Below are 26896 nucleotides of genomic sequence, written 5' to 3' on the forward strand. Positions count from 1 at the left end.
AGCAAACAGGCTCCGCTTCCCAATGTAGTAAGCTCAATGTCTAGTCTTTTGCTCCCCTTCTCAATGTCTAGCTAAACACCAACAGTAACAAAACTATTACATCATCCTGAAAAGTATTAAACACACTTATATGGGATATAAATTTAGGAGTTGATGACTTTGATTTTTTTATTTCTTTCTTTACAACATTTTAAATAAAAAATATAAAAAATAAATAAATAAAAAATAAATATAAACAGTTAAAAAAAGAAAAAAAAATTAGTCTTAAGAGAATAAAGCATGTTTTAAGAGACTAAAAGCATGTTTTCACTAGGTTCAAATCTGCAGTTATTTTATATAATTGTGACCACTTTAATGATTTTACCAATAAATAGATTTTTCTAAGAGTCTTGTGTTTTCCCCTTCCCCATCTGGATTGGCAACCTCTTTGCTTGCTAAGTATTACAGATATGAAAACTGGAGAAAAGGAATTTAAGTCCAAGTAACTTCATCAGTCTTAAAGAGGTACATTTAAAACATGACACAGCTGGCTGGCATAGCTCAGTGGATTGAGCGTGGGCTGGGAACCAAAGTGTCCCAGGTTCGATTCCCAGCCAGGGTACATTCCTGGGTTGCAGGCCATAAGCCCCAGCAACCGCACATTGATGTTTCTCTCTCTCTCTCTATCTCCATCCCTTCCCTCTCTAAAAATAAATAAATAAAATCTTTTAAAAAAAGAAAGAAAAAGAGATAGAGAAAACTTAAATAAAATTCAAAAAAAAAGAAACCCAAACATGACACAGAATCTAATTTTGATTATTTGAGTTACTTAAAAATTGTCTGGTACTTCTGTCACCATTATGGAGTAACAAGTTATGGTACATATGTGATAAAATGAATATATAAGGATCGCATGACTTACAATGTATTTATGGAAATAGACTCTTCATCACAGATCACTTCAGAAAGAAACATACTAGAACGTCTGATTTTAAGTAGTTGTTGTCCTGCTCGGAGTAGTCGCCCTGGAATATTACCGCCCTGGAATCCCTGGTGCCCTTTTCCTTAAACCTTCTCTTTTGAATCAGCTCAATTGATAACCTCGATTGCAGACAATACCTACCATCTGGAGTGAATTTCATCTTAAAAAAAAAATAGACAACAACCATTACTCATGTCTTCTTAAGGCTATAGCTAATGAAATGCAATTTGGACTCCCAACCTCCTGACACTAAAGTCACATGAGCAGCCTCTGAAGCATCAGTTAGAGGCTTTGTCCATTAATCTGTGCTAGATGTCTCTTAAATGCAAGTTTTTGGAGAAAAGTGTAATGAAGTTTCTGTGAGGACCCATCACTACTACTAAAAAATAAAACCCTATTTTTTATAGTCCTTTGGTGATGTAGGCAACATTTTTGTAAATGAAAGATAATACATTTGCTTTTGTTATGTCTCTCTCTCTATATGTATATATATTAGCCGTTCAGATATAACTTCCCACATAAACTTGGCTATTGATCTGTGGTTCCTAGGGCTCTTATAGAGCTCATAAAGTTGACTGCTTCCTTGAAACACTTAATTAGGAGTGTGTGTGTGTGTGTGTGTGTGTGTGTTCTGCTGTCCTAGAGCAATATGAAAGGAGTAGGTTACTCACACCAGTTAAAATTGAACTGCAGTGATAAGCTTTTTAAATTTTCTAGATCTTGAGTGTACCAGTTGGACTAACAGCCTTTCTTGTCTTTTTTAAAAGATTTTATTTATTTATTTTTAATAAATAAATAAAGGGAGGGAGGGAGAAAGGGAGGGAGAGAAACATCGATATGTGGTTGTCTCTCGAGCATTCCCTAATGGGGACCTGGCCCACAACCCAGGCATGTGCCCTGACTGGGAATCAAACCAGTGACCCTTTGGTTTGCAGGCTGCCACTCCATCCACTGAGCCACATCAGCCAGGGCCTAACAGCCTTTCTACATCCCTAGCCCCAGACTTAACTTCCATGAGTGCTTTCTAGTGTTTGCATGAGAAGTGAGCATGCAGGAAAGGGAGTGGCCGCCTCACTGCCCCTTAGCCAGATCACCCTGCCCTTGGGAACAGACATGTGCCCTTTTCTGCTTGTTCCTTGTGTTTATCTGATCTTATCAGAGTCTAGCCAAGTTTAGAATAAAACAAGTAAAAGCAAAGGGCTGCAAATTAACCCAGGAAACAGAAATGGCTTCTTATTCCCCAAAGAAGATTTCACTTGCACACAGAGAGGTTTCTCTGAGTCTTATGAGATAATTGATACCTGTCCAGTATACAAATAACAATAGTATTATTTTGTGCTTTTTTTCAAAGAAGGTATAATGACACTTGTTACTTTGGTTCCAGAAGCACTCACATTCATTAGATATTTTAAAATTTATCTTCTTTAGCGAATGCTCAAGACCACTAGAAGGTGATGGCTCCTACTTATAAGATGATGACTTGGCCAAATCTTGAAGATTTTCTCTGCTTTCATTTGAGCTAGTGTGTCAGTAGAATTCAGACATCTCTTGGGTGTCACAGAGTAGGCTTTCAACAGCTTGGACACTGATGTTCTTTGGAAAAACTGTATCTGAATTATTTTTTCACATTGCATTCAGAACTCAAGTTGGTAACCCTGGGTGGTTAAATATCATTTTATGACTCAGGATATCTGTTGAGCCTACACATGACACAGGAGGTATAGACATCCAGATATTTCATTAGGCTTATTGGTGTCAGACCACAGGCAACATCTCCATGCGGTGCGAGGTCATGCTCCAGATTGTCTGGGTTGTGAACCTGTGTTATAACCATGCATTCCTCACATCCTTGGTAATATGAACCATGATTGATCTGCCTCCCATCATACTGACTGGATATTCTGTACGTTGCAGTGTATGTGCCCTTTAGGGTACCCAGAAGATATTTGGGAAGAAGATCAAGTGTCTGATACTTCTGCTCCTAGATGAAATAAGGGAAAGAGGACAAATGAATAGTGTGTCTTCTGAGTGTCAGGTTATGTGCTAGGTGTGCTTTCTGGACACACTCTTCAGTCTTTACACATGAGTAGTCTTAAGCTCAGGGGGGAAATTCAGAGTTTACAAAGGTTGCACTCTGCTTAATGACCAAACAACTACTGGGTCTTAGGTCTCTTCACTTCTAATGCAGGGCTCATTTTAAACAAATTCACATAGCTTTTGCAACATCTATTCCCTGAAATTTGAGTTAGCAGACCAGAAGAATGGTACTATAGTTCATCTATTTGAAGATGTACATTATTTTCTATTTTACCATTTCTGAAATTGAATTGTCTTATGATTGTTGATTCTGAAAATTTTAAGAGTACCATATATCATTAGTGGTGCATTTAGTGCGTGTTCACACTAGAGGTGACATGTGGTGTGTCTGGGTTCTTGGCTCTCTTTAGTGTTTGATCTGTCTATTGGTCATTGTTTGAGAATTTATTTTGAAAGTGTAACTTTTAGTTCATGCCTTGAAAATACATATACTTAGTCAAATTAAGTTCCTGGATATTTGTGTCTTTTATGAGCCAGGGAGCCTTATGCAGACAGACAATCATCTTGCCTGTGGGTTTCAGGTAGTTTAGAGCTGGCGTGATGCCAGACTCCTGCTGTGCCATACTTGCATTTATGCTAGCTAGCTGTGTTTCAAGCAGTTGGCAGTTTTCTTTTTTAGCTAAATAATTTGGTATCAGCTAGTCAACAGTGAAATCTCAGATGCAGCCTTTGTGGATTGTGTGGTCACTTCCTTATCACCACTGAATAAAACATCTACTAAATTGTTAGACAATGGATGTTAAGTTTTCAGAACCTATAATTTGTTTCTAATACATGTAGGATGAATGAGAACAACATCCTAGTGTGGGTTCCATTTTATTTTTTATTTTTATAAGTATATTTTATAGATTATGCTATTACAGTTGTCCCATTTTTTTCTCCCCTTTATCCCCCTCTGCCCTGCACCTCACTTCCTTCCAGCATTACCCCTGCTCCCTTTGTTCATGTCCATGGGTCGTACATATAAGTTCTTGGGCTTCTCCATGTTTTTATACTATTCTTAAGCTCCCCTTGTTGATTTTCTACCTACCAATTGTGCTTCTTATTCTCTGTACCTTTTTCCCCATTCTCCCCTATCCCCCTTTCTGCTGATATCCCTCCATGTGATCTCCATTTCTGTGATTCTGTTTCTATTCTAGTTGTTTGCTTAGTTTGTTTTGTATTTGTTTTTGTTTTTATTTTATGTTCAGTTGCTGAGAGTTGTGAGTTTGCTGACATTTTACTGTTCATAGTTCTAATCTTCTTTTTCTTAGATAAGTCCCTTTAACATTTCATAAAATAAGGGCTTGGTGATGATGAACTCCTTTGACTTGACCTTATCTGGGAAGCACTTCATCTGCCCTTCCATTCTAAGTGAAAGCTTTGCTGGATACAGTAATCTTGGATGTAGGTCCTTGCCTTTCATGACTTGGAATACTTCTTTCCAGCCCCTTCTTGCCTGGAAGGTTTCTTTGGAGAAAACAGCTGACAGTCTTGTGGGCACTCCTTTGTAGGTAATTGTCTTCTTTTTTCTTGCTGCTTTTAAGATTCTCTTCTTATCTTTCATCTCAGGTAATGTAATTGTGATGTGCCTTGCTGTGTGCTTCCTTGGGTCCAACTTCTATAGGACTCTCTGAGCTTCCTGGACTTCCTGGAAGTCTATTTCCTTTGCCAGATTAGGGAAGCTCTCCTTCATTATTTGTTCAAAAAGTTTTCAATTTCTTGCTCTTCCTCTTCTTCTGGTACCCCTATGATTCAGATGTTGGAACATTTAAAGTTGTCCTGGAGGTTCCTAAGCTTCTTCTCATTCTTTTTCATTCCTGCTTCTTCATTCTGTTCTGGTTGAATATTTCTTTCTTCCTTCTGCTCCAAATCATTGATTTGAATCCTGGTTTTCTTCCCTTCACTGTTGGTTCCCTATATATTTTTTTTTATTTCACTTTGTGTAGCCTTCTCTTCTTTTCTTTTGCAGCTGTACTCAACCATTTCTGTGAACATCCTGATTACCAGTGTTTTGAACTCTTCATCTGATAGGTTGGCTATATCTTCATTGCTTAGTTCTTTTTCTGGAGTTTTGATTTGTCCTTTCATTTGAACCACATTTCTTTGTCTTGACACACCTGTAACTTTGTAAGGGGTGGAGCTTTTGGTATTTGCCAGGGCAGGGCAACCCACATTGCTTTGTTGTGGTCTGTATGTGGGCGAGGGGTCTGAGAGGGAACAATATCACTTGCTGGACTCTCAACCAGGTTTCAGTCACTTCTACTGCTACCCAAAAGCAAATTGGGGCCCTTCTGGTGCTGATTCCCAGGTGGGTGGGTTTGCATATCTTCTAGGACCCTCTGAGTCTCTTCAATGAACTCTCCTGTGAGACTGGCAGTTTCTCCCACTACTGCAATTCCCACAGGTTTTTACAGCCAGAGGTTTTGAGGCTTTATTTTCCTGTGCTGGAACCCTGGGTTGTGTGGTCTGTATCCCTTCCCAGTTGTTCCTCCTGGTTTATCTGCACAAATGTGAGACCACCCTGTCCACCAGCCACCACCTCACCTGCCTAGTTCTTCAGCTGCCGCCTTGCTGTTCATCCTCTCTACCCCCGCTGCCCATCTCCACCCCTCCTACCAGTCTGGATGTATGTTTCTTTAACTCTTTGGTTCTCAGACTTCTATACAGTTTGATTTTCTGGTAGTTATGGTTGTTTTTGTTTTTAAGTTGGTTGTTATCTTTCTCTTGATTGTGCGAGGAAGCAAAGAATATCTACCTATACTGCCATCTTGGCTGGAAGCTTTAAAGTCAGGAAGTTGCCAATAGCTTTCATTGTCATCCATGTCTGAGTTGGAATTGCTGCCCTTCCCCCCGCATTTTGCTAGTCATCATTTGATACTTTGAAATAACTTCTTAAAGTCTTAGAAACTTAATTTTTTTTAAAGTGAGTGAATTCTGCACTTGCCCATCCTATTATTGCCTATAGATTGCCTTTCCCATTAAAAGGAAGACAAATCTCCTTCTCAGGTGAAGCCTGGCACTGTTTGGCGGCATTTGCAGTCTTAGTGTTGTTTTTCCCAGAAGTCAGAGGTGTTATTTCTTTGATCACCTACAACTAGCATTGTTGCCTGATGTTCTCTGCTGGTCTTGGAACTTACGTTCTCTAACAGGGAATGGGGTAACTATGAGACAAATTAGAGAGTGAAGTAGATGAGAAAGTCGTAATTTTTTATGCAATATAGGTATTAAGCATGACTGGAGTTAATAATAGTTACTCAGTAAATGTTAGCTATAATGTGCCAAATACTGTGCTAAGTCCGTTATGTAATTTTTATGTGTAATTCCCTTTGAGATAGGCATCATCCCCTTTTCAAAGATAGAACTGAGGCATGGAAATATCAAACAACTTAGCCTAGGTCACATAGGTGTGAGAATGCTGAAAATCTGAGTAAGCGACTACCACACTTGAAATTCACCTACCAAAAGGCAAAATATGTGAGCCGGAAAAGACCCGACAAGGCTTTAAAGATGAGAAAGGATTAAAACTTGATCGTTGAAGAAATTGTTTAAGAGAGAGAGAAAAAAACTAAACTCAGAATGGGCTGTGATAGCCCATTTTGGGGGAAGATCACGAGGGAAGGCTGAGTGTGTTCTTAAATGTGATGGAACGTTCCTGGGACGGGTCCGAAGGGTCTGGAGGGAATGGTGCCAGGTGTGGCTCTGTGGGTGAGTCCTCAGCTTCCTGGTTCTCCAGGTGACTGAAGGACTCCGCACTGAGCCTGTGTGGGCCCACCCTGTCCATTCCTGATGTGTGACAGTATGCTTCACACACCCACACTCAAATACTGATTGATCACTTCCTCTGTGAAAATAGTTAGAAACAGCGACACACTTACAGAGGATTTAGAACCTCGTTGAGTTCCAAAGAGGGGTAGCTTAATTAATCTGATTTTAGGATGTATGATTAGGAAGGATAAATTGTTCCTAATCCTTCCAAAACTGTCACCAAAAAGAGTGGATTTGGATATTTTTGACAATATGAGCTTACCTCAGAAGAGGAGACACTGATTGCAAGATCTGAGAGATTTGGCTTGGTAATATTTTCTAGTATGAATTGTTATTTTATTGTCTTAAAATCAAGTTCTGCTCTAAGCACCATGGGCTCTGTACTATTTTGATTTCTCTAAATGTTGATCGTAGTCAGGTAGTTGAAAGACCAAGACCTGTGCAGTGTGCCATTCGTTTCAGCTGCAGTGAGAAGTGAAATCCCAGAGGTTCTCGTCTCAGGCTTTTTACGGTCGTCTTGTTAGACTGCGAGATTAAAGAACTTGATCTCAATTTACAAGTGTGGATTGACATTTCATACCTGGCTCTTCTCCAAAAGTTGATCTCATTTTATCCCCAAACATTAGAAATCAAGCACACCAAACCTGGGTTGACATAATTTGATTTGCCACATTAGCTAAGTTGCAATTAACTGTGTTAAACTTCCATGGTCTGTCTAGTGCAAGTGTTCTGTGTGATAATTCTCTAAGCAAAATCTCACTTCAATTTCTAATTTTTTAAAAAAAGAAAACCAACCTGTTTCTTCTCAGAAAGCTTTAGTTTTGTATATTTAAATTCATGACAATGTCAGTGGTTTTATTTATTTCTGTCTCCCTGTAATGGCTAAAAAAATACTTAGTTTTCCCACAATATCTGTGTGCAGCTTCAGTTGTCAAGTGGCATTTTGCTGAAATTGAAAAATATAGAACAAAACAGCAAGCTAGGGTTTAAAAATTACAACTTGCTTCTGCAGCTGTTGTTTAAATCAAAAACTACCAGCCAATCCTTTCGCATCAGTTATACTAAATTTGTAACAGTCTGTATTGCACGAAGCTGTTGGAAGTCTCTGGGGATAAAGAAAGAGTAAGCCTAACATAGAGGGAAGTGATTAAAGTTGCAATATCCCCTTTTATGAATGAAAAGAAAATATAGACATCCCTTCTGGACCTAATCTAAGACTTTATAGGAAGGAGGAATACATTTGTGCAAATTTAATGGGAAACAAAGGGTTCAATTATTTTAGTTTTACCATGCAGAAATTTTACTGGCATTCTGGGAAATTCTTATTTTTACTCATCACTATTGTTAAAATCCACACTTGAATGAGTTTGAAAATGCATAGAAAGTTGTTTCATGTTTCTTCCCCCCTCCTTTTTTTGTTTTGTTTTAGAGGTTTAGCAGGTATTTGCCCATGTGGTATGACGATTTTAAATTATTCAGCTTATTTTAATTATTAAAATAATACGTGGTGGTTTTAACAAGTGAAATAGCCTCATTCCCTTGAGATAACTTTGGTTAGCAGCCTGGGCTATAGTTTTATGCTATTGCTTTAAAAAATAACATTTGGGGTAAAGGCCATAATTTTGTGCTTTAAAATTTGTGTTCTGATGTGATTTATAAAATATTCCCCTCAAATGAGAGTGAAGGACATACTTCATATGTTCCCAAATAAATAAAGTATTATCTCTCCCTAACCAAAAAAAAAAGTAAAACAAACAAACCTAAGTTTTTATTTTTCTTAATTTTTGTCTGTTTTGCATATGATTGTGTGCCTTCTGGTAAGGTTTCCTCCAGATAGAAAAAGGACCTGCTGAGGGGAATCGAGCATGTAAATGCAGCAGTTCTGTGATTGTCCATTCTTCAGTGCCTGTCTCCTTTTCCAGTTTAATGTCACACCTGTGGTTATGGATGTGCCAGCTGCTCTGCGAAGGGGGTTCCTGGCTCCTGCTGGCTTTAGGAGCAGCATTGGTTAAGACCCTTTCTTTTTTAAAGATTTTATTTGTTTTTAAGAAGGGAGAAAGAGAGGGGGGAAAATTCGACGTGCAAGAGATATTGCCTCCAGGGATCTGGTTCATAACCCAGGCATGTGCCCTGACCAAGAATTGAACCAGTGACCTTTTGGTTTGCTGGGCAACATTCAACCCACTGAGCCACACCAGTCAGGGCAAGGCCCTTTCTTGAGATTATCACATATGTACTTGCTGCAAGGTTGAAATTCTGTGTGCTGGTGATTTGTTTCACTTTCTGTAATCATTGGTCTGTTATCTTAAGGTGCTGAGAAAAAACTGATTGTAAGGTCCAACTTTCTAAGTGGAAGACATATTTTCTTGTTTTTTCTCAACAAGATAAATTGAGATAGGGGTTGATGCCAGCTCCCTCTCCAGGGCACTGAGAGGATGGAGGGTGGTTTGAAAGAGAGACTAAGGGGAAGGGACTAGTCAAAGAATGTGGGCGGATGACCCACAGACATGGACAACAGTGTGGAGATAGACTGTGGGGGAGGAGGGGCAGGCTGGGCAGAGGAGGGTGAAGGGGGAAGAATTGGGACAAACAAACAAAGACTAGAGCTCTGACAGACACCCTGGTCCTGGGATTTGCCAGAGAGCCTTCTCCCCGGGCTAGTGGATTTGACAGGGAAGAGTCCCGCAATGCTCACCCTGGTCTGTGGAGCTGTGGGTGCCGGCAGCTGTCTTGGGGTGGGCTGCAAAGCCTGAGTAGGAAAGAGACTCACAGAAAATATGTGCAGCTCCTGGGAGGAAGGTAGAAAACAATATCTTGCATCATTTATAGAGATAACTTTATTTAAAAATGTGATGGAAATTGTTGATAAGAATTAGTATTGGAGGAATTTTGTTGCAAAACAAACTTTTTTAAAAAACCCAAGTTTAATTCTTGACATAGACATTGCTTTAAACTTTTGGTAGGTAAGGCAACTCCCTTAATATGTAATTGTATTCCTTTGAAATCTGTTGTGAGAAATACCTGTTTTTAAAAAAAGAAAATTAGGATCTCAATATGATAGGCAAGTTCATGCGGATACAGGAGCACCGTGAGATTTCATTTGTCTTCCTAAAGTGTTTGCAGTTATTTTAGATAACCCAAGGCTTCTCCTAATGGCATATAAGGATAAAGACAGATCCACAGAAAACTGACAAGTATTTATTTTAGACACTGGTTATGAAGACATTCCTAGCCTGTTCAGTTCAAGCTGTCTACAAGAACTAAAATCAATTTAAATGTAACTTTTCTACCCTGCACTTTTTGCTCAGTTCTTTCATATGAGCCAATGGCTTTAAAGTGGTAATAAGAAAGATAAAACAGGGGAGACTGAATTCAAACAACCACTGAAAGATGTTTAAGTCATGGAAGGAATGATATATTCATGGGTGTTGTCTCTTCTTTTACTTAGGATATTCCTGCCGGTTGGTATCACAGAATATGGCCCTTATCCTATTGAAGGAAGATTCTTTGGATGTAAGTAGTTTTTTAAAAGTTGCATTTGATGTAATGAAAGTCTTTGTTTTTTCCCACTATGACTGATTATCAGGGTTTATTTTTTTACTAAACTGTTGTAAAACTATGTGTTTCTGTATTGATGAATGATCTTGAAAATAAAGATAATATTTAAGTGTCAGGAGTTGCTTAAATTTATATAGCAATAGGGACATTTGCAATAATTATTCCCTGACATCCATTCCCACCAGCTCATACGGAATTGCATGGCATGGTTCTCTGAGCAATTTAGACTTGTACCCATCCCAGCAAGGCCTCGAGTCACTGATGAGACCAGGGGGAGGAGCCGTTTAGGGGGTGACCAGTGATCTGGGGAGTAGTTTAATATGAAGATTTGAGCTAAACAATGAAAGTTATTTGTCAGGACTTTTAACAAGGGCTTGTTACTGGCAGGCACCCACCACACAATTCTAGTTAGAATGTTTAAATGGCAGTGCTAGGCACAGATGAGAAGACAGGGTTAGTTACCATTTTAAATGCAGGAGTATAATATGGAGATTTCTGAAGCTGCATATCAGGGAGGCCATGGATCTGTCAGGAATGCAAAGACAGGAGTCAGGGAGAGTCTGTGTGCCTTCAGGGCACCACTGGCTAGATATCCCCACTCTGGCTTGAGGCTTCAGGATTTAACTCAATGTGTGGCTTTTCCTTTTGAGTCTCTGCCAGCAGGAAGCCCAGAACTCTCAGGTCATCCCTCCTCTCCTGGATTCTGATGCTCCTGCGCTCTGGGCTCCTGCAGAAACTTCCTCTTCCCAGTGTTCCCATCGCCCCAGCACTCCCTACCCCACGGGCCTTCATTTTTCTCTACAGAACTTTTCATCTTTGGAACTAATGTGTATTATTAACATATAATTATATATCAAATATATAATAATTATAATAATATTATATATTATAATGTAATAGAGGATTATAAAAAGGTACCATAAGATTTACCCTCTTACCCGTTTTTAAGTGTATAGTTCAGTGGTTTTAAATACGTTCATATTGTGCAGCCATCACCGCCATCCATCTCCAGAACTCTTTGCATCTTACAAAACTCTGCACCCCTGAAACAACCTCCCCACTTCCTACCTCCAGATTCCTGGTAACCATCACTGTACCTTCTGTCTCGATGAGTCTGACTATTCTGGTATATCATATAAGTGAAATCATCTAGCATTTGTCTTTCTGTGACTGGCTTCATTCACTTGGCAAAATGTCCTCAAGGTTCATCCATGTTGAAGAATGTGTCAGAATTTGCTTTTTTTTAAAGGCTGAATAATCATCCACTGTATGTATGTGCCACATTTTTTAATCCATTTATTTGTCAGTGGACACTTGGGTTGCTTCTGCCTTTGGCTATTGTGAGTAATGTTGCTCTGAAGATGGGTGACAAATGTCTTTTTGAGACCCTTCCATTTTTTTGGCTATACTATACCCAGAAGTAGAATTGCTGGATCATATGGTGGTTTTATGTTTAACTCTTTGAGGCATTGCCACAATATTTTTGATGGTAGCATTCTGATGTGTGGGAGGTGATGCCTCATGCTTTGATTTACATTTCCTTAATAATTAGTGATGTTGAGCATCTTTTCAGGTACTTATCGGTCCTTTGTATATCATCTAAGAGAAAAAAAATAAATCCCAGTTTTTAAGTCAGGTTGTTTGTTTTTTTTTTTCCTTGTGCAATACTTTATATTTTGCTTTTAACTCTCTAGTTTCTTAGAACATAAGGTGCGTGGAGCAAAAGTCTGATTTATTTTCTTTCACCAAGCATTCTTACCTTTGGGACAGTGTTTTGCACAAATTAGGTACTCAGTAAATGTTTGAAGGGAGTAAATGGACAAACTTAAGGTAATTTCCCAGTTACCAATTAGAACTTCTATATAAAAGGCCATGATGACGAGGCAGTGGCTTCAGTTGCTATGTTAGGCCGAGGGCAAGCCGACATCAGGAGGGAATGCAGACAGCACGTTGGCAGACAGCAGAGTGGAGAGAAGTGCAGAGAAGTGCACAGAGCCCTTGGATGAGTCCACCTAGGGTGTCTGTACCAGGAGCCCCCTTATTTCCTGATGATTTCCAGTTCTAAGGCATCCACAGTCTTAAAATAAACCTCTTTTTCTGGAGGTGACTCAGAAATGAGCCTGTATTTTCCTTTTATACCAGGCGTTCTCTGGAATCCAAGGGATGGACTTTGATTCTGCGTAGCAGTACAGCATGCACAGCCCTGACTGAGACATTTGGTTTACCTTGACCAAGGGGTGATTCGTGAACCCAAACAAAGTGTTTTATGGGTGTGTGCCTGATTTCCCATGGTAATCCATTAAGAATGCTTCTTCCTTATCCAGTATTGAACATCTTTTAGTACAATGACTTTAATGTACTCAGCATCGATTGAGCAGAGGTGCAATTTCTATGTACTTTTTCTGTTCTTTACTCAAAGGGGGCATTCCATATTTCTGACTGAAGTCCTTTTCCCATCCTACCTTCTCTCCTTCTTCCCCCTTATTCTTTAATTGGGTTAAAGGCTTTCCTATTCTTATTAAAATTTCACTTGGTGGGCCCTGGCTGGTGTGGCTTAGTGGATTTAGTGCTGGCCTGTGAACCAAGGGGTCGCTGGTTTGATTCCCAGTCAGGGCACAGGCCTGGGTTGTGGGCCAGGTCCTTAGTGGGGGGGTGGGTGAGAGGCAACCACACATTGCTGTTTCTCTGCCTCTCCTCCTCCATTCTCGTCTCTCTAAAAGTAAATAAATAAAATCTTAAAAAATTTTTTTTCACTTGGTGGGTGTGTAGTAAAAGCAAAGTGCTAGGGCAATAATTAGATATGTCGTAAGTTTTAGCAAAGCTCCCACTTGAGTTTTTAATGTTACTGGGCTCTGATGGTGAAGCAGAGAAGACAGAGACAGAGGAAATGGTCCAAGACCCAGAAGCATTGGGCCTGGCTTCCCTGACTTTATTGCTCATATAAATATGAGGGGAATGAAGGGGCTCACCTCAAGACTCAGAGCTGGCCCTTGTCACCTTTACTTGACCAGTGAGTATGTCTAGGCTAGGACTCCAAATACTTATAAATAATTCGGATTCATCTCTCTGTTTTGAGTGTTTCAGCTGTAGCCAAAATAAGGTCCATGCTCTGAGATACAGATGAGATCAGTGGTCTTTGAAATAAGGATTGGGTGTGTGGTGGTGCATGCCCTAGGGCGGCACTAGATGGTTATATGTCTGAAGAAAATGTGATTTTCTTTTTTTAGGTTAAAAAAAGGTACTAACAAATCAGCTTTATTGATGATAATATGTGGCTTGCCATTGGCACACTCAGCCCTTATTTCTGGCATACTGACCAGAGACGGGGCTAGAAGGAATGGGTAGGAGGAGGGAGGCATGGAGTTCCACATGTCAGAAGAGCTAATGCTGGGTCTCTGACTCTTTTGTTTGCTTTTAGCCCATTATAAAACGTTGCCATTTACACGTACTTGTTAAATGGACTTATGGACTATACTTAGTTTTGATTAAACCAACTCTCATAAGGTGATGGCTTAAAGGGGTTCCTATTTAAAAAAAAGGAACTGAAATAATAACAATAGTGTAAACAGAAGCCACAACAATATGGCATTGCTTGGTCTGTGTGCTAGTCAAAGTTTTCCTTTGGCTACTTGATGAGTTAAAACAAGGATCACATCTGACAAGTTAAACAAATTTCAAAATTACCCACAGGCTATTATCATTAATCATGAATCTTGCTCTAGATGTATGTGGTATCTTCAAATAGGAGCTATGGCAATATGAAACAATTTTGGAATAGTGAGACTTTAAAAACTAAGAATCCTAAGTATGAGAATAAAAATCAACAGTTTTATTAGCAATTCAAAAACATGTAATATTCAAATCAGCTATTGTTTGAACTTTCGCAGAACCTACTGTTAGCTATCAAATAATAATAATTGTCTTTTGGTATTTGTTAGTAAAAGACAAAAAGTGCCAAGCCATTTGGGGAGCATTTGTTTTCCTGCTGCAATAATATCGAGAAAATAACATAGCAACAATGAAAATATACATACATGTATATTCTCATGGATGAGACTTATAGAGAACCTTGCTGGGATTTTCTAAGAAACAATTGGTTAAGCAAATTAGGAAAAATAGGAGACTTGTTACATATTTGGATGGAAGAGTAGCTGTTTCTAACATGTGCTAACTTATGGACCACACCAGTGATTTTCAGTTGGTATGCCACAAGAATTTTTACAAAATGCAGTACCTGAGTAGTCAGAAGTACTGACATTTTACTTTAGATTGTCAAATAAAAAAGTGACTACAGCCACCTTGACCAGTGTGGCTCAGTTGGTTGGGCATTGTCCTGCAAAGCGAAAGTTTGCCCGTTCAATTCCCAGTCAGGGCACATGCCTGGGCTGCGGATTCAGTCCCCAGTTGGGGGCTTGTTCAAGAGGCAACCGACTGATGTTTCTCTTGCACATCAGTGTTTCCCTCTCTTCCTTTTTCCCTCCTCATCTCTCTGAAAATAAATTGTAAAAATATTTAAAGAAATGACAACAGCTAATACAACAATAGCCATCTGGTGTGAATGAATCAAAATTATATCTGTTTTTTGGGTCAGATCAGCAAACAATATATTTTTGGTGTGCCACAGAATTTTGGTAAACAGTTTATGTGCACCATGAGATGAAAAAGGTTGAAAATCACTGAGACACACACACACGCTAGTATTTTTTTTCTGAGTCATCAAAAGGAAGACATATTGGTAACAATATATTTTTCTAAGCAAAATGTTAATTCTTTAACAGAAAATGTTTCATAAAATAAGTATGTGTGATCACTGATGGAAAAACTTCTTAGGAATAAAAACAAAACCTTGTAATGTTTATTACCAACGTCTGGTGGAGACTACATTTCTCAGCTTCTCTCTGGCAGGATGTGGCGGTGAGATTTAATCATCACTGTTGGAATGTGAATAAGAGTGAGGTGGGAAATTTCTGCATTACCCATTGGAGAGGAAATTTCTTGCCCTGGTTTCTCAGCTCTTCCCATATTTTTGACTGCAGATGGCACAGCTGGAGCCACTGTGGAAGTTATGGAGTTGAGGGAGCTCCATATGAGGACAGCAGAGCTGCTTCACTACATTAGTCTCTGTGTGACCGTGAAGACCAGAATCCACAAATTTCCTGTGTGTGTGTGTGTGTGTGTGTGTGTGAAAAAGTTCTATAGTTTGAAATATTGCATGGGGGGCAGTTATCTTTGTTTAGCTTCATAAAACAGAATCTGGAACTAAAAGTAATATCATTACAGGGTCTCCCAGCATGGTGTAGGGCTGTCCTCAGAGAGAGATGAGGCAGGTCTACTTCTGCTGGCAGAGAAGAGAGAATGGGATTTGAGGGTCAAGGGATTTGGATCCATTCAAATTAATACAGGTGCCCTCATTCAAGTTCCTAAGGGCCCACTCTTTTTCAATCACTGTCCTAGCTCCCACGGGAAGAGACCTGGTGAGTCTGTGACTACAACATTCATGGAATTTTACAATGTATTTCCATTATCCCCTATAGTTCCCTTGTGTCCCTTGGCAATCAAACCTCCTTATCCCTAGGCAACCACAGATCTGCTTTCTATCACAGTGGAGTAATTGTGCTTGTCCTAAAATTTTATGTGAATGGAACCAAGCAATAGACTCTTTTTGTCTGTTTTTTTTTCATTCAACATAGTTATAGTGATGCCATCTTTGTTGCTGCATGTTTCATTAGTTCATTCTTCTTGCTGAGTAGTATTAAATTGTATGGATGTACCACAGTTTGTTTTTTTATTCATCTGTTGAGGAACATTTCAGTGATTTTCAATGAGATTTTTTTAATACAATTTTTTGGGTGGATGTATGCTTTTATTTCTCTTGGATAAATGCCTAGGAGAGGTATTGTTCTAGAATGGTAGATTTGTGGTAATATGTTACATAGCAATAGAAAACTAATACTAGTATCTTTTGAAGAGCAGAAGATTTTAATTTTGTTGAAATCAAATATTTTTCTTGTATAATTAGAGCTTTGGTGCTCTAAGAAATATGCACTTACTCCAAGATTGGGACAATTTCTTATGTTTTGTTATTTTTTAGGATTTTTATAGTTATAACTTACGCATTTAAGTCTTTGATCCATTTTTTTTTGTGCACCGAATGAGGTAAAGATTGAAGTCCAGGTTATTTTCCATATGGGTACCTAGTTTTTCTAGCACTATTTGTGAAAAACAGTATTTGTTCCACATAGAATTACCTTGACACTTTTATTATAAATTGACTGATCACACATGTATGTGATTGTATTCCTAGACTCTAGTTTATTCTATTTATTTATATATCTATCTTTATGCCCAATTCCATATTTTCTTAATTGTAATAGCTTTATAGCAAGTGATGAAATCCTCCAACTCTGCTTATTTCCCCAACATTGTTTTGGTTGTTCTAGGATCTTCACATTTTTTATACATTTTGGAATAAGGTTATTGATTTCTCCAAAAAGCCTACTAGAATATTTATGGAGATTACATTAGATCTATAGGTAATTGTGGATCATTTTAACATTTTAATGGTATTGATATTTCCAATCCATGGACATGCTATATCTTTTATTTACTTAGGTCTTTTTTAACTTCTCTTACAATATTTTATAGTTTTCAGCATATAGGATTTGCACCTGTCAAAACTGTGTTATTATTTCCTAATTATAATGTATGAACCCTTTGGTTCTTTCTTTCTTTCTTTTTTTTTTTTTTTAAGTGTGGGCAGTTTTTTTTGTTTTTTTTTTTAAGATTTTATTCATTTATTTTTAGAGAGGAAAGGGAGGGAGATAGAGATAGAGAGATAGAGAGAAACATCAATGTGCAGTTGCTGGGGGTCATGGCCTGCAACCCAGGAATGTACCCTGGCTGGGAATCGAACCTGGGACACTTTGGTTCCCAGCCCGCGCTCAATCCACTGAGCTATGCCAGCCAGGGCTGTTCTTTCATTTCTTTTTATTATATTCATGTTTCCCTTTAGATACTTCAGTGTATTTACGATCTTTTAAGTTTTTTTTCTGTGGCAATTCCATTTCTGTATCCTCCCCAGGTTTGTTTCCATCTTCTAATTTTTCTCTTGGCTGTAGGTCATGTTTTCCTGTCATTTTTTTGTATCTAGTAATTTTTTATTGTATGCTAGTTATTGTTAATGTTTTAAGTATCTGGATTCTGTTATTTTCCTCTAAAGAGTATTGAGTTTGGCAGATAGTTATTTGTGGGTTTATAGTAGCTTTTACTCTAGAACTACTTTAACTTTACTGCCAAGATGAAACTCTTTGGAGCTGCCCCCTAAGATCCTGTATATTCACTGTAGTTTTTACACTGTGGCTGGTTGGAACTTAAATATTTCCCAATTTTGTGCGATCTCTGGGAATGTTTACCTTATAGGCCCGATAGTTGTTCGTTCATTCATTCATACACACACACACACACACACACACACACATATATATATATTCACCCCCCGCCCCCAAATTTTATGGTGTCTTGTCCTATACATGCATAATTTAGTGTTTACTCAAAGATACAAGGTGATTCTTCAAGTTCTTTCTGTGTGTGGTTCCTCTCCAGTATGCTGCTCTGCAAATTCCAACCACCTAGCATTCTCTAGCTCCAATTGTTGTCTTCTCATCAGTTATAATACTATACTCTGCTGGTGTCTCTGTTCCCTGAATCGCAATTTGAAAAATAGCTCCAATAGAAAGCCTCAGCTATCATAAGGCTCACCTCACTAACTTCTCTTTTTCAAAGGATCGTAGTGCTGCATTACCTATTGTCCAGTATCTGAAAAACAGGTGTTTCAGGCATTCCTCCCTCCCACTTTTCTAGTTGTTTACAAGTATGGTATATCAGTTTTTATTATGCCTAGAAGTGGAATTTGAGTAGTCCACTTCTGCTTCTATCAGGTGATCTTTGATAAATACTAATTTCATGTTCATAGGTCTGCACTACTTGGATTTTTTTTTTTTGGTAATGATTTGCTGCTCTTAGAGCTTGACCAGTTGTTTCTGGGTTTGAGAACTCTAGGGAAACAGCTGAGTCAGGAAAAGAATACTAGAGTAGAGTGTCAGTATCACCTCTGGGTTCCAAGGAAGAAGCAGGAGGAGGACTGGAAGGGCAAAGAAAGAACATCATGGATGGTCATTGAAGGAACTATTCTGGGACTGCTTGCCTTGGATGGCTAGCACCTTTTTTTCCACTGGTGATAAGACCATCATCACTGCCTTTAAAACCAAGCAGGAAAAGAGTTATCATCATCTCCCATCTTTAAACTGTTTCTTAGAACCACTTTTGTTACTGGATATAGGAACAGTCAGAGTTCAGTGCAGGAAATTGTGACAGTCTTGTATGATCAGGACATAAATACCACACCTGTTATTTGAACACAGTGGTTAAATGTACAGAGTTGTGAATTAAGTATAGAATTGTTAATTAGGCAAATGATAATGTAAAAAGAAAATACTAGCCAGGGGTGGGCAAATAACAACCCTCAAGAGAAATCTGAACCAGCACCAGTTTTTGCAAACAAAGTTTTATTTTGAACACAGCCATCCCCATACACATTGCCCATGGCTGCTTTTGTACTACAATGGTGGACTTGAGTAGGTGAGACAGACACTTTGTGCCCACAAACCCTAAAACATTTACTGTCTTGTCCTTTTTGGAAATAGTTTGCCCTGCTCTAAGGTATCCTGTGGTAGCAACTGGGGGAAGCAGCTTCCACTGGCTAGGGCTAAGGGAACAGAGGGAAGAGATTAGAATTATTAAGACATGCAGGCTTCAAAGAGGAGTCTATCAAAGCTGACACTCAGATCTCTGATGAAAACAAGATGCTGGGCTGCTCTAGTGTCTCTGTATTTGGGGTGGAAGACAGTGAAGATAGTTTTGCAAGTGTTGGAAAATCTGAAAACTGGATTAATCTTCTGCTATAGAAAGGAACTATGTTGCCAGGGTGAAGGGGTGACTCTCAAGGAAGCTGCAAGCAGAGAGCCCACAGAAGGCAAACAGGAGGAGCAAGTCTTTTTTCCACCTCCAGATTGGCAACCTCTCTTGCCTCTCCTCCTGGTGGAACCTAGCAGGGAGCCTGAGGCCAAATCAGGAATATGGTTTGTGGAGTTCCTGCTCTAGTGTCACAAGCTGAATATAGAAGGGTGGGTTCAGGCTGATAGGGGTTAACCCAATAACTGCCCCAGAAGCTAATTACAAATATAAAAGAAATTAAAACAAGAAATTAGATGCTTGTCAAATTGTTGGAAAAGCTGAAGAAGAAGAAGTCAGTGTGTCCTAGGTAGGCTTCAAGTTCATGCCCCTGCCACTTTATCCCCAAGGTTAGGACACTCTTCTTGCTGCCCAGGAGACTTCAGGAAGTCACTGCTGATGCTCCAGTTTCCCTAAACCTGTGAAATCAGTAAACATTATCTAGCATGGGCTCATTTATAGGCATGAGGTAGGAATCAGGAGAGCACAAATATTATAGAAGCTCATTGATGTGATTGATTTATAAAATTTAGACTTTAACATACAGCAGATTCTTTACAGAATTTTGTAATGACATGCACAGTGACCATAAACATCCTGTGGACCATTCATAAGTTTACCCTCTTCTTTCCATTGTTGTTTGTTCTCATGGCAAAACACTTAACGTTTGTTAGACTTAATGGTGATGACAGCTGGCCTAAAGGTTAGGGAGCAGACTCTAGAATTCCTGGCTGGGCTCAAATCCTGCTCTTTGTGCTGAGAAAAGCCTTTGACCCACAATAAATTCTCATAGTAAGTCACAGTTACTATTTACTTTCTATTTTTCTCTTACAAAAGTCCAGTTCTCTAATTGAATCTTTTCTCTGATAACAGGTGACTCCATGATTACTTCAAATATGTTTAAAATATGTAAAGGCATGTACATATATATACCCACAGACATACTGTTGTCATTTGTTGTTTCAAGATAAAGGGGATAATGTAATATAGAGAAGCCTTTTTTTTTGTATAGAGAAAACACTTTGAAAAGATGGAGGTGGGCAAAGGCGAGATAAAGGGGGTGGAAAGAGACTTTGCTTGGGGCAGTGGGCGCATGATACAGCGTGCAAATGAAGTTTTATTGAGTTGTATGCTTGAAACCTGTATGGTTTTACTAACCAATGTTACTCCCAATAAACTCAATAAAAAAGAATACCTATTTTTAGAAATACTTGTATTTTTATGTATTTTTATTACAGAAAATGTGGGCCATGTATCTTTGGCAGTGGACTGAGCAACCTCTCAAGTAACAAAAGCTCATGTCTGCTGGGTGCTTAATTCGTGAGCACCTGACACTTTACCCGAGTTCTCTTAATCTTCCTAGCAACTCTTCAAGGTAGTGAACTTTTCTTTTTTCAAGCTGGTGCTAAATTATTTGTTTGAAAATTTCCATATTTCCTACCATCCTGATGATAAATTCCTAATATATACCTACTTGGTAAGGTCACTTTGTAACTGTGTTTTTTATTCAACATCTTTCGTGCAGGTAGTGAGATTGTAGTATACTAGAAATGTTACTTGAGCAATTTTCTTCCTGATTTAACTTTAGGCATGTTTAATTAATAATTCTTTTAGTATTTTGAAGGTGCTTACATTTAAAGGTCAGAAAGACTATTAAGAAGACTTTTCTGTTGTCATATATTAGTAATAAGTATTATTGAGGAATATATAGCAAAATGTGGGAGGCATGAATAGCAGGGAGAGCAGAGGTTACTATGTCATGTATAGTGGTTAGGACAATTCTCCCTAATAAAATGGAATTTGAGCAGACTCGGAGGAAGGGAGCCATGCACGGGGCTGTCTGGATAGGGGACTGCACATTTCAATTTGTGTTGTCACCAGAGAGGGACCAGGAGTAAGGTAGGTCTGCTCCAGCACAGACTGGGATGTATGGGTTCTTGACTTGGAGCAGCATAGATTTTGTGGCACAAGTCCAGGTAATTTTGAGAGTACATTTACTAAAGTTGGGGACAGTGAAACAAAGGAAAGGCTTAAGACAGAAGGGGCAAGATCATAGCAACAGGAGTGAGCCTAGAGGCCGGAAGTGAAGTCAGTAGTAACAGAAATGAGACACACTAGGCTGTGTGGACTCAGTAAAGGAAGTTATAGAGGCAAGAGGAAGGCCCTTGAAGACAGGTTCAGGGAGGTAGCCTGGGACAAGCTGCTGCTGCCCACTGCTCCCCTGGTTGCAAGTCTCATGGGGACCCTTAAAGCTCAGGAGAAAGAAAGCAAAAATACATACCTGAGAAGAGGGGTGTGTGGGCATGCTCAAGAGGGAGCTTACACTAGGTCCTTTGTCTTGAGGGTTCTCATTGTTTTCCTGAAGGCAGGAGTTTTAAGGGAGGTCTCAGGGGATGGTCTGAACAGAATATTCAACTGCTTTCCAGATGTGCTCTGTAATATGCTGATGCATCAAAATGAGCATATAGGGGAGTTTGGGATCATTTTCCCCACAGCTTCACTGTTTTACTTTTACCTTGGATTTGTCTGGCTCTAATTTTCTTTTTATAGTTTATCCTCTGATTTCATCTTTTCTGGGGTTTGGCTGGCACTAATGGCACCAACTGGGTCTCTGTTATCTCTCTCTCTGACTAGGGTGATTTAAGCTACTCATTCTCTGGTTGGAAAGGAGAGGTGTAAACCATCTGCTCCTACTCGTCTTAGTTAGGGAAGGTAAGATCTTGTGATTTATTAGCAGGCTATTAATTGCTTGGCCTTGTTTAACTATCTTGTCTCAGTTTCATTCCACTTGCCAAGGAATTTTCCTAGCTTCTTGGTATCCTGCCTTAGTCTGGGATAGTTTGTTTATGCCAATTGTCCTGGCATAATTTTAAAGTGCTCCTTATGACTCTCTGAAGTATCCTGGTTTGGATGGCTAAAAATGTCAGCAGCCTATATCTGGGAGATAGTGTCCCGGGAGGGTGTTCACAAAGTACAAAGACCCAAGACTGATGCATTTCTCTATTTGAGCAGCCTGTGGCTGTAGCATAGTGAGGAAGGGAGAGGGCAGAGTATGTGTGGAGTGGAGTGGAATGGAGTAGAGTGGGTGATGGGGAGTATGGAGTTGAGTGGAGTGCATGTGGAATGCAGTGGGTAAGGAAGAGGGGGCAGAGGGAGTCAGAGAAATAGTAGGGACTTTACCTTGTCATCTAGTAAGCCATTGTTATGACTTGACTTTATTCTGGGTGAAATTGGTAGTCATTGGTGGAATCTGAGCAGAAGAGTGATATGATGTGATACACCTTTTAAAAGGTATGTAGCTGCTGGGGTAGATGTAGACTAGAAGGAGGCGAGGGCAGAAACAGAGAGCCCAGTTAGTAGGCCATTGCACTAATCCAGGTAGGAGATGCTGGTGAGGTTTCGATCAGGGTGTCATCAGTACTGGTGATGGGAGGTGGTGAGACTCTGGGTATATAGTATTTTCACAATAAAGCTGGCAGGATTTGCTGATATATTGAATGTGGAATATAAGAAGTTAAGATTTCAAGGGTTTGGATCTTAGCAACTAGAAGGATTGAGTTGCTGCTTCTGAGATGAAGACTGTGGGTGGTGGTGGTGGTGTAGGGGGGGGAATCAGAAATCTTTTTGGATGTGTTAGGATTGAGAAGGCTGTTAGATAATGCCAGGCTGTTGTTGAATATGTAAGTCTGGCAGTTCAGGAGAGAAGTGTAGCATGGAGAGAGATTCTTGGGAGTAGTCAGTGTATAGTTTTAAAAACTGTGATACTTGATCAGACTCCCAGGATTGATTGGAGATAGCAAAGAGGTTGAGAATTGAGCTCCAGGAATACTTTCTTTTTCTTTTTTTTTACTCAAGTATTTAATTTTTAAAAATGCATTTTATTAATTATGCTATTATAGTTGTCCCAGTTTTTTCTCTCCTTTATTCCCCTCCTACCTGTACCCTCCTCTATCATCATTCCCCCACCTTGGTTCATGTCCATGGGTCATACTTGTAAGTTCTTTGGCTTCTCCATTTCCCATGCTATTCATAACCCACCCCTGTCTATTTTGTGCCTACTACCATTTATGTTTCTTATTCCCTGTACCTTTTCCCCCATTTCTCCCCTCCCCCTCCACATTGATAACCTTCCATGTAATCTCTATTCGTATGAATCTGTTCCTGTTCTATTTTTTTCTTACTTTATTTTTGCTTTTCTTTCATTGTTTAGGTTTGGTTGTTGTTAATTGTTAGTTTCTTGTCATTTTACTGTTCATATTTTTGATCATCTTCTTTTTCTTAGATAAATCCCTTTAACATTTCATAAAATAAGGACTTGGTGATGATGAACTCCTTTAACTTGACCTTATCTGGGAAGCACTTGATCTGCCCTTCCATTCTAAATGAAAGCTTTGCTGGATAGAGCAATCTTGGATGTAGGTACTTGCCTTTCATGACTTGGAATACTTCTTTCCAGCCCCTTCTTGCCTGCAAGGTTTCTTTGGAGAAAGCAGCTGACAGTCTTATGGGAACTCCTTTGTAGGTCACTGTCTCCTTTTCTCTTGCTGCTTTTAAGATTCTCTCCTTATATTTAATATTGAGTAATATAATTCTGATGTGCCTTGGTATGTGCTTCCTTGGGTCCAACTTTTTGAGGGGACTCTCTGAGCTTCTTGGACTTCCTGGAAGTCTATTTCCTTTGCCAGATTAGTGACATTCTCCTTCATTATGTTTTCAATTTCTTGCTTTTCCTTTTCTCCTTCTGGCACCTCCAGGGATACTTTCTTATTTAAAAATTTGGGAGATGAAAGCCAGGAAAGGAGATGAAGAGGGTGTGGCCATTGAGGTAGATGGAAAAACAAGATGTTGGTATCTTGGAAACCAAATAGAATAAAGTCTTTCAAGAATGAGGGAAGGAGCAGCTGCTCTATAGCTACAGTGATGAAGTCTGAGTATTAATTATTGATTTAGCAATGTGGAGCTTATTGGTGACCTTTCAGGAGCTGTTTGAAAGATCTTGTGTGGTTGGATGCCAGATTGGAGTGGGTTCAAAGAATTAGGTGGAGAAGAATTGGAGAAAGCAAGTATGTATGGAGACTTCTGTGAGTTTTGCTGAAACTTTTGATAGATCTTTGGTTAGTGTGGTCACCTATTTCCTTATTCTGATGGAAAATTAATGAGTAACTTTATTCTTCTATATGTGTACCATAAATCATCATTTTAAAAAATAGATTCTACCAATAAAAAGAATATACTTTTATTAACACTCTCTCTGCTTAAGTGAAAGAGGTGGATATTTGTTACTAATGGTCTTGAAATAATCAATTGAGTCTATCAGAACTTTAAACTTAATTTTTACTCTATGAACAGAACTAAACTGTTTATAATCTAACAATTATATTTTTGTTTATATATTTCACAAAACAGAATTGGTAATACTTTTTTGTTCTACTGTAGCTACTTAAAAAATCATTCCTGTCTGATGTGTTTATTTATGATAGATGGTCCATGTCTATGTATTCCAGCTTTGGGAAGGATGGTCAATGCAGAACTCTTTGTCTACCTCTCATGCTAATGGAATCCTTAAATCATCAAAAGCATAGAGTGACAGACAGGCACAACCTGTCCGGAAGCCTGATGATTCTTACCACTACTGGCTTCTGAAGTGAAGAAAATCAGTAATTGCATAGTGTATCATAAAGATATCTCATGAAAAATGCTTAATATCAACAGTGAGGGAAGTTCTAAGGCCGAGAAAACAGCTTACTTTGCTGTGACAAAGCAGGCAATGTACGATAAGAGAAAAATTATTACATTGGAGGTTTAAGCCCACCAAGTTCCTTTATCAATGAAGTTTATTCTGTGGTCAAGTTTCTAAGTACTGTTGTCCCTGTATAAAGTAACACGTAGAATTGGGCATGTATTTTTTGGAATGACTTCTAAGATGTATGTAAGACAGAACATTTGATGTAGTTCAGTTGGTTAATGGGGGCATAATCATTAAGCTTTGTCCTGGGGATAATTTAGATTTTCTGGCAATCTAAGTTTTAAACATCATTTACCCTCTTGTAAAAATGACTCAACCCATTAATGTAAAAAAATAGATATAAATTAGAATAAAACATGTAAAGTACTTGGAATTTTAGCTCAAATAACTACTTTAACATTTGGCTAATGGCCTAAGACCTTTTTTTGTGTGGGACAAGCAGAAGCATGTACTTTATATCCATAAATACCTAAAAATAGATATAGAAACTATCAATTTCAAGTAACTTGAAGAGCCACAATGTGGGTAGTGGCTACCATACCAAGTAGCACAGAGTAGATCTTTTTCAGTCCCTAAGCAAGGGTCAGCAAACTCTGACCAACTGGGACAAATCCAGCTTCCCACCTGTTTGTATAAATAAAGTTTTATTGGAACTCAGCCAGGTACATTTATTCATCCATTGTCAATGGCTGCTTTAGTGCTGCAATGGCAAAGTTGGGGAGTTGTAACACAGAACAATGGCCCATCGATGTTAAACTATTTACTACCTGGTTCTTCACACAATGTCTTTTGACTCCTTCCCTGTCTGATCAAGGGGAAACTGACCCAGTTCTAGTTCTATTGTCTGCTGTTGCTGCATCTTCTAAAACAAGGTTTTTTTGACATTTAATAATTAGCATTATGAGAGAAATGGAACCTATGGCTAATTTGTGGAGATAGACTTTGAAATAAATAGGTTGTCTGCTACAGGTTTTATGTGGCCTTTAAACACTTTTGCTGGTGAATCTCAAAGAGGATGGCACAGAGTATTCTGTTAACCAAACTTATTGACCACTGAATTTTTTTTATGAGTAACTCTTATGATAAGCAACACAGATTTAGGAATGCTGCATTTAAAATCAATAGTTTTTCTTCTTGACAGGTGATGGTAAAATAAAAAACATATGAAAGAGAATGCTTAGCCTGAGAAAATTATGCTTAATTTCTGAATTTATATTAAGTTAACAGGTAATTAAGTACTTTTCTTAGTCCAGGCAGATTGCTAGGATTATAGACATAGCAATAAATGACAGTATATTCTCTACTACCCTCAGGTTTTTATTTTAGCTGAGCAAATAGCCACCACATCTTGACTTTTATGGTTAAAGTTTTTTTGTGGTAATTGCCACAAAGGCAAAGTATAAGGTGCTCTAAGTTATATAGTGTTACATGGCTAGGGCAAGGGTTGGCTTTTTTTTTCAAAGGACCAGATAGTAAATAGTTTAGGCTTTATGTGCCATATGCTCTGTCTAGGTCACAACTATCCAGTTCTCTATTGTGTTAAGAAAGCAGCTGTAGATCACACACACACGTCATACATACGTTATGTGTGGATGAGTGTGCCACGCACAAATATATATGTATGTGTCTCCCTGCACACAAATTCTTCTTGTTTTCCAGAAATGACTGTTCAAGTCATAAACTTATAAAGGAAGTCCCAACAAAATTTCAGAGACTTAGTTCTTTTTCAGCTTATGTTCTGCGAAGACAGTGCACTGGACCAACAAACCAGTGATTAT

At 38.8% G+C, this 26896-nt stretch overlaps 1 protein-coding gene across 3 annotated transcripts in view; it reads left to right on the forward strand.

Moving 5' to 3' along the window:
• The window catches only part of ATP8A2 (ATPase phospholipid transporting 8A2), a 572378-nt gene that overhangs the window by 181372 nt on the left and 364110 nt on the right, over nucleotides 1-26896 (forward strand). For all 3 annotated transcript variants that reach the window (XM_036018338.1, XM_036018340.1, XM_036018339.1), the window contains exon 24: nucleotides 10254-10318. In XM_036018338.1, coding sequence (XP_035874231.1) covers nucleotides 10254-10318 — 65 coding nt within the window. The remainder of the gene's footprint in view (nucleotides 1-10253; nucleotides 10319-26896) is intronic.

The sequence above is a fragment of the Phyllostomus discolor genome, chromosome 2, assembly GCF_004126475.2.
Source record: "Phyllostomus discolor isolate MPI-MPIP mPhyDis1 chromosome 2, mPhyDis1.pri.v3, whole genome shotgun sequence".
Lineage (NCBI taxonomy): Eukaryota > Metazoa > Chordata > Mammalia > Chiroptera > Phyllostomidae > Phyllostomus > Phyllostomus discolor.